This window comes from Anguilla anguilla, chromosome 11, assembly GCF_013347855.1.
Source record: "Anguilla anguilla isolate fAngAng1 chromosome 11, fAngAng1.pri, whole genome shotgun sequence".
In the NCBI taxonomy this organism is placed as follows: domain Eukaryota; kingdom Metazoa; phylum Chordata; class Actinopteri; order Anguilliformes; family Anguillidae; genus Anguilla; species Anguilla anguilla.
This window is the reverse complement of record NC_049211.1, coordinates 25,120,187-25,128,455: the sequence shown is the minus strand read 5'-3', so window position 1 is coordinate 25,128,455 and position 8,269 is coordinate 25,120,187. Positions and strand designations below refer to the sequence as shown.

The 8,269-nt window shown below is 40.9% G+C and overlaps 1 protein-coding gene across 5 annotated transcripts in view; it reads right to left on the bottom strand.

Annotated features, from left to right (window-relative positions):
• Nucleotides 1-2,486: 2,486 nt before the first annotated feature.
• LOC118207777 (metabotropic glutamate receptor 4-like) overlaps nucleotides 2,487-8,269 on the bottom strand; it is a 266,491-nt gene continuing 260,708 nt past the window's right edge. For all 5 annotated transcript variants that reach the window (XM_035381804.1, XM_035381807.1, XM_035381803.1 and 2 more), the window contains one exon: nucleotides 2,487-4,442. In XM_035381804.1, the coding sequence (XP_035237695.1) occupies nucleotides 4,399-4,442 (44 nt within the window). In that variant the 3' untranslated portion in view covers nucleotides 2,487-4,398. The remainder of the gene's footprint in view (nucleotides 4,443-8,269) is intronic.

Genomic DNA, 8,269 nt, shown 5'->3' with positions numbered 1-8,269 from the left:
GGATGCGCAATAAAAAGGCCATTCACCTCGGGTAAGGGATGATGAAGACAGCGCTCATTGCTCCGATTCCCAAGAGCAAGAGAGATCGCACAGCCCGTTTCCCCCATTCAAGGGATCTCGGTGGGAAACCGGCCTTTGAAAAGATTCATCAGCTTGGCCGAAAGTGCACAGACATCTCCATTGTCAACGTGTCAATTATCAAGTTCCCTTGTGTTATCAGCAAAATGGCAGGCAGCGGAGAGCGATGTAACCTTAGAGCTGGTTTGACATTAACATTAAAGACTTCCCAGACCTGGACACTGTCTTCCTGATGTGCTATTGGGCACTGTTACCTAAGATGTCACTTTCATTGAGAGGAAAAAGGTTCTAAACAGGTAAATAGGTAGCCTATTTACTGTTACTTAGGATGTGCACAATTTTTTTCTGGCTTCATTCTACAACACAGATTTACTGCAAATAAATTTATTTTATCACCTGGATCTTATTTTACTCTGTTGTTTGGGTTCAGTGATCATTTGTGGTGGGAGAGAGTTGAACTGGGCATTAGAAATCCTGCTGGGGAGGGACCACCGACCCTCCGTGGACACTGGGCATGTGATGTCACACTCAGGGCCAGGACAGACACGTCCAGCACTGACACGTTCAGGTTCCGTCTACAATCCATTTAGGCACATATCACTCACCAGCTGGGAAACTGCGAGACAGTGACTAGTACTATTTCTGGACTGGGGCATGCAAGAGGACGAGAGGAACCCCGCGATGATAACGACAGGATCGGCAGTTGCATTGTTTCGGCCTCATCCTACGGTTGCACCCATGCCACAACCTTCTCATTTGCCTGCAGCTAACAACACCGGAGATTCATGGGAAGGGTCAGAGGTCTGACCCCAGGGTTTGTTTATACTGCGGCCATCGCCATTGGCTCAAAGTTCACCAAGCTAATGACCAAAAGGCAATCCCCCTCCCCCGTAATGTATGCGCGTACACTCAACCCTGAAAAATACCCCTGCTCCGCCGCGTGAATAAGATCCCTTTAAGGCAACCGAATTACCCAGTTATTCCACACAGCCCCCCAACCCCCGGTGTTAATAAAATATGTGCCTCCAGCCTATGTCTCCACACAGACTCCTGCAGGGAGCAGACAGGATGAATTATGAGAATAGTCAGGTGCACATTATTTAAGAGTTGCTGCCAGGGACATGGAGATGGGAGAAGCCAGCGTATAATTTTAAGGCCCCGGCCTGCCTCAGTGCTGGTGTTAGGCTCGGCTGCAGCCAATGTAAGAAATCTGCAATTATTCCATTCCTTATATTATACCAAACCTAACATTTCACTGAATGGGCGTAATAATATTGTAGGGGTGTTATTTTCACTTAATCATTTAAGCGAAAGTAATTGATTTTGTAAGATTTAGGATCAATGATCAATATTTATTTACGAAGGAAGGCGGCCTGAATTAATCAAAGCATTTTCATTTCATTGTTTTGTTACGCATACATTCATAATTTTTACACCCAGTTTCCATAACCAATTTATTTGATTTAACTACGATGAAGTGCACAAGACAAATAATTTGATGTCTTTTTCTATACAGCAGGCCCATTGCTGTCCTAGTTTCAGCAAAGTGTTTAACTTCTTCACCAACTTCACTTTTCATTCATTTGACCAACTCTAGAAAACAGTGCTTCTAGTCTTGCAGACAGACTAAAATTTTGGGCTGGATTCAACCAAAATTTGCCATTAATTATGACTTACACATAAATGCATGTTTTTAATGGTTTTCATACAGAAAACTTGTTTATGCTTTTGTTTGTGACCCCTGACCTTTGTTTATGAGTTAGAACTGTGCTTGTGAGACTGAATGTTGACAGAAAACAGACCTAACATTGCATCTTGATCTATATGCAAATTAACCAGCCAACAATTGTATTTGCAAAACAGTTTTTTTTATTAGAAATATCCTTTTTTGTATAAAAATGAACATGCTCTACACTTTTCCATATGTTTTCTATAGATAAGTCATAAATATCCAGGCACTGTATTTCTCTTTTTTTTGTTTTCTTTTTTTAATAGGTCAGTACATAAAGCAGACATGATCAATCCATTTTTAAATAACATACATTAACTTGCCATTGAATTTGGTCAGCACTTACATACTCTATTTTGCAACACAAACAACGTGTTGAAAAGAACCAGGTGATGGCAGAGGGGGAGGGACAAAAAGCATAAACTCATTGTATACACAATCACAAACAATCCCACAATATTTCAACGAAAAAAGAAACCACGCCTCATTTTCCCACCGCCTCGGCGATTTCTGTCGAAGCGAGAGCCGTTGAACAAAAGAAAAGAAGTAGGTTTGACTTTTGTAATAATTTTTTTGTAAAAAATATTTTATATCACCTCTTCAATAAGTTTTCCTTCTGGAGCTTATAAAACCATTGACCCAGAGGGTCCTTCCCGGTTTTACTTAACATAAATGTCTGAAATGCATTTTCTTTCATTCTTTTCTCCTTTTTTTTTTTTTTTTTTTTGCAAAGCCAACCTTAAAGATCAGCACTTCGTCAGGACAGTTTATGAGTGACACATGGCTGACTGGTTGGTTCTCCTTGAGATCTAAACCACTGGTAGACTTATCATGAAGAGGTCAGCTACTAACTTGTCATTAACTGTACAAAGCTGGTGAGCTCCTCCAATATGTGTGGAGGCCCAGGGCTAGCCCAAGAGATTATCATCTCATCACACAGAGCTAAAACAACAGAAAGACTAGCCATAGAAAGCGCAGATATACAGCCACGACTGTGGGTCTTTCACAGTTGCATGCAGGACAGGACTGGTTCTTGAAACCTTCCAAGTTGTATCCTCCTTTTTTATTATTTCATTATTTTGTAATGGTGTCCCCATTCCTGAATACAGACACACATCTGCCAATGCAAATAAAGGTAATAATACTGAAAAATAAAACAATGCTACACCCATACTTCACTTCCTTCTAAATAAGCCTGCCCATGCCAGGGGCAGTGCGCAGTAGAAACATGGTGAACCAGCCATGGAGTGTGGTATATAAGCTGGTAATATAATATTTGGAATAGGTAGTGGAATTCTGGATTATAGAAGTAGAAAACCGGGAAGTTTCCAGAAGGAGTGCAGTGCAGTCCTTCCGTTTGGTCTTAGTTTCTGTTTCTGGTTCAAAACTGATTTAATATTTAATCAAGCACAAAAAAATTAATATTTAATCACACACACCAAAAAAAAAAGATAAAATAAACCAGTAATCACTGGACCTCAATAGGTTTGGGTTTCCCAGACGCAGCACAGACCCAAATGGTGACACCACTGTAACATATTTTTACCACAGTCCTCACAAGTTGCATTCCAACTTTGACAACACAGTACACACAGTATGTTCCTACAAGCATGCTTGATATCTGAACAAAAAGACCACTCAGACAGTGTCACATGGTATAGTCATCTTTATCCCCTCATGGGGAAAACAGAAGTTGGAGGAACATTTGTACTAATTTTCATTAGGGTGGTTTATCTGCCTGTTGGCATGTATGCTAATGACTTCCCACAGGCAGTCATACACTTTTCTGAGCAGATGTTTTATATTTTTGCATATACAACTTAAACATCACCTTCTTCACAAAAACCGATAGAAAAGAAAAAAATGCAACACAGTCTGAATGGCTTCTTTGTACCGTGTATGTATTGACCAACACACTGATCAACTTTGTTTTGTTTTTTGGTCAGAGTAGGTATCCGTCTTAAAATTCCAGCAAGGCTCCATTTTATAACTGAGGACAACAAACAAAAGAGATGAACTGGCGAGAACTGTGGCTCATATGGGCTTGATTTGCTGTTCTTCTTCAGCCCTTTATCACAACCTCACACGATGGAGAGGAACTCTAGTTAACGCTTCACACGACTGGCAAGAATACGACACGGCACATGAAGAGAACAGCCTCTTTTTTTTTTACAAAAAAAAAAAACATTTCACATGTCGCTCTTACAGAGAAGCTTGTCAACTGCAGAACAGACATCTTGAGAGTGAAAGCAAGCCGTGATATAAACTCCAGAAGGAAAACCTGGGTCCTGAATCCATCCTCTCTGCTGTTACCATGGAAACGTGGCTGCTTGTTGTCTCTGACGGTCTCCGGGACAACGCCGTCACATCTGACATGGCCCCCAGTGAACTTTCCCTGCAGCTGTATTTTGTTTTGCTTTTTTGTTTGTTTTGGCATTCGTTTGCCAAACCTGGTCCTCAAAGATCCTGTTTGTAAAAGTGTTTTAAATTGGCCACCTGTTTTTATGTGTTTTCCCGCTGCTTTCTGTCTGTGTGATTTATATGTGTCTGGTGAAAGGTCAGATCCACGCACTGGAGGGCTACATCTTGTCCTAGATTGCATGGTTGCTGTAGCTGATGTAGGTTTGCTTGGTAACTATGGACACAGAAGCAGAGAGAGACAGAGAGTCAGACAAAAAGAGTGCCAGAGTAAAAACTTTTTTCCCCACTCCCTACCATTTCTGCCCATCCATTCAGGTTAAAAGCAGAGCCTCATATTTATGTGTGAGCTCATTTGATCAAAGTCAGAGTTCCGATGTGCCAGGAAACACAGGTAGAGCAGGCTGCGGTCTCAGAGTAATTGATATAAATAGCGAGGAAAGAAAAGCATTTTTCGAGAATGCCATCCCCATTGTAAGAATAATCAGTCTTGCAGGAGAATATATTGCACTCTCTCATCTGCATCCAAATGCAAATACTGTTGCTCAGACAGGTATAAAAAGCGGAGACAAATGTGGGCCAAACTGGCAATAAAAGAAGTGTTTCTCATACCATTTTAAAAAAATCTCTGCATATCCAGGTCTCTATTCAGCATAACCACCATGTGCTTAATTCAGAGCATTCCAACAATAGTTACAATGTGTTGTTTTGCTGTTTTTAAAAATTTATTTTAAACTTTTTGTTAATGGCCGAAGCCACATACTTGTATTTTGGATCACAATGAGTTATATGTACTTACATGTATGCTACAATTTTAAATATATCAACTTAAATTCCATTTTCAGGTTATGACAAAGCACTTTTTGGTCAGGCTGAAGACTGGCTCCCACATCAGGGCTAAGCTGTGACATTGTCAGTCAACTTGTGCACACTGCATAACAGCGCATAGCCACTGGCCTCAATCATCCAATCAGCATGCAAGCCTCAGAAATCGTTCTCTGTGTGCCATGCGACTCATGCAGCAGTGACTCCACTGTGCTGAACCGTTCACACTAAGGACTGAACCAAATGGATAAGTCACATTAAGTCAAGGACTCCAGGGTCTTTCTTCAACAGGATATTATGTCATAGATGCCAACATCACCATTTTTTATGTTCAACATTTACCCCCAAAACAATGATTCAATAATCACAAAATATAGTGTAACTCATAATTAAGATATCATTTATCTCGGTGTATATGGGTGACATCCTGAATGAAAATATTTCATTTTTGAAAGTGGCCAAATTAAGCATATGCAATTTTGGCAAACCGTGGCCATTTCAATAGTTCAATGAATTCAACAAATAAGAAGGGTTGATTTAGTCATACAGTACTTCTGTGCTGAGGCCCAAATACCTTACATTTGCGAATGCTTTCTTTGGTTATGCTGTTAAATAAATAATAAATGAATGCCTATCAACGCTGTTCGCATTGTGATAAATTATGGATTAGTGGGACCCTTGAACAGGGTCGAGATTTAAGAATCTTAAAAACCATCATCAAATTCCAGTAGGTTTTGCAATATGCATGATTGTTCTCAAACTGAATTAACAGAAATTAAATAAGATATCCAAGGATTCGTCCATTTAGATATAGGAGGAATGATTCAAATCCCATAACATGTTGGCAACCCATTTCATATATACAGTCTAGATATAATCTTTTTAAAAATAATCTTTTCTAGATAAGATTTGCTGAAATGTAATCCAATTCTCAGCATACAGTTATGTGAAAGAAATAATTCAAATGCAGTATAAAAGGCATAATTCTGAAAATGTTTTGCAGTTACATTTATTTGTGTCTTTAAATTTGCATTCTAGCAAGTTGGACAGAAACAAGTAGACTAAGTTTATGTACCAAGGTTTTCAATATTTCCTAAACACAGGGTTCAAATAAGTGTATGCAACAATCCTTGTTGGATCGAAGATACCAAAATTGTATTCATATTCATATGCTACATTTTAAAATGTTTACAAAATTTAATAAATTCTTATGGACTGATCCAGCTTTAGCATTTATAAACCAAAAACTAATTAAATAACAAAACATTTAAAATGTTTTCTATGCAATACAGCAAGATGCCTGTCAATGCATTTGAAGTAATAAAAGGAAGTCTTGTATAGTAGTCTGCCTGTTTCACACTGCTAGCTCATTGCTATGTCAGACTTTTAATTTTATATCTAGAGCAGCAGCCAGGTTTGTTGCATTGTTGTTGCAGCTATTTAATATCTTGGTGTCCCTCATGATTTTTTTTCAAGCCAAATATTGAGTATTCTTTACTAATTGCACTTGCCAAGTAACATAACATTTATTAAAAATAAAAAATAACCTTCACTGTTGAGTCATTTGCGTATTTGAGCTGGCAGAATGACTGTGTGACACATGCAGTACCTCTGCTATGCCCACACAAGACTGTGTTCACTCCAGGATAAACAAACGTGACCTCACAGATGAAGTGTAGGTTAGAACATGTTCAAGCAAGATCCAAACATTTTCAGACTTGTAATTCATTTTAGTTCTGATTGTCCACTTGCAGCAATTCTGTTTTATATATTACTTTGAGTTTTGGTAACAGCTGCAGACAACTCTGACATCATTGCTTGTTTGGAGTATAACCATGTTGAATAGAATGCAAAATATTTCAGCATTTAATAGTAAACTAGAAGAGTGCACTCAGTAGAGTGCAGTTCTCCGCCAGGCATTCCAAACGGAAGCAGTTGTTGATCACTTGCGGCCCCTAGCGGCCGGTTAGGAGTTAGCACTCAATCTATTTCAATGGACAACAATGATGGAAATGAATTCAAATAAAATACTTGTCGTTGACCGATTTGCAAAATATTCAAGAATTCAGGTCCTTGGCCTGCTGTCAGCATGCACGACAAATATTAGGCAGATCGGCCCAGAGTATGCAAGATTAGCTGCGGACAGAGACACAAACACACACACGCACAAACACACATATGCACACAAACACACGCAACCAAACACATGATCCCCTCCAGGCTCCGCCTGGAGGAGATAATGACTGCTTCCTGTTTGCTAACCATGCATGCATTGTCACAAGTGGGTAATAAGCTATGCAATGGGGGTGGAAATGAAGCTTCAACTGCATGTGAAAGGAAATGTGACTTAACTCATTCTGCTATCCAGTGCATTAGGCTATTAATGTGAAACATATGGGAACATTTATGGCAGTAAATTGGGAGGGGGGGCTAGAAGGCTTGATAGAGAGGCCTGGGGCTAAATGCTGCAGGGGAGATGGCCTGGGGGCTGCATGGGTACTGCAACGCCGGGGTGGGGGAGGAGCTTCCCAAGCTTCAAAGGCTGCTAGTAATGCAAGGCCCAGAAGAGGGGCGGGGTCTGAGCAGTGGACGAATCAGAAAGACGTTCGGTAGATGCGACTGGCTATGGCACTACGTGGCATGGCATGGAGTGCAATATGAGGTGTGAGCCATGGGAGGGGGAGGGGAGGCATGCGCATGTAGGAAAACCGGTATCAGCTTGCCTGCTCGGCTGTCTAATCGCCGCGGAAACTCAGCCAATCTTGTCTGGACCCATGTAGACTGATTGGGCGAGTCAATGTGGATAAATCTGAGTGGGATGCTGCTGACAGCTCAGGAGGAATGGGGGAGTGGGGGGGGGCAGGGTTGGGGTTCAGGTAGATTGGGGTGGGTGCTCCCGTCCCCTCCCCATGCGGCTGTGATAAATGAATCTTATTTAAGCATTTATGTGCTGCAAGCTGCAGATAAAAAATAGATGGTCCAGAAAGAATTGGAGCTGGCAGTTCCATCTGTTTCTGTCCCCCCCCCATTTGTTGTTGCATGCCCTACTATGGAAAATTCCTCAGTTTGTCAACACAGGAAACAAATTATGTGGGAGGGGCCTGATTGTCGGTAGATTGATTGATGTCAGTGCCCACAGTTCCACGCCCCAGAATCCACTGCATGTGAAACAGGTGGAGGAGTAGTGGACAGGTGGCTGGGAGTCACGGCAACGTGCCC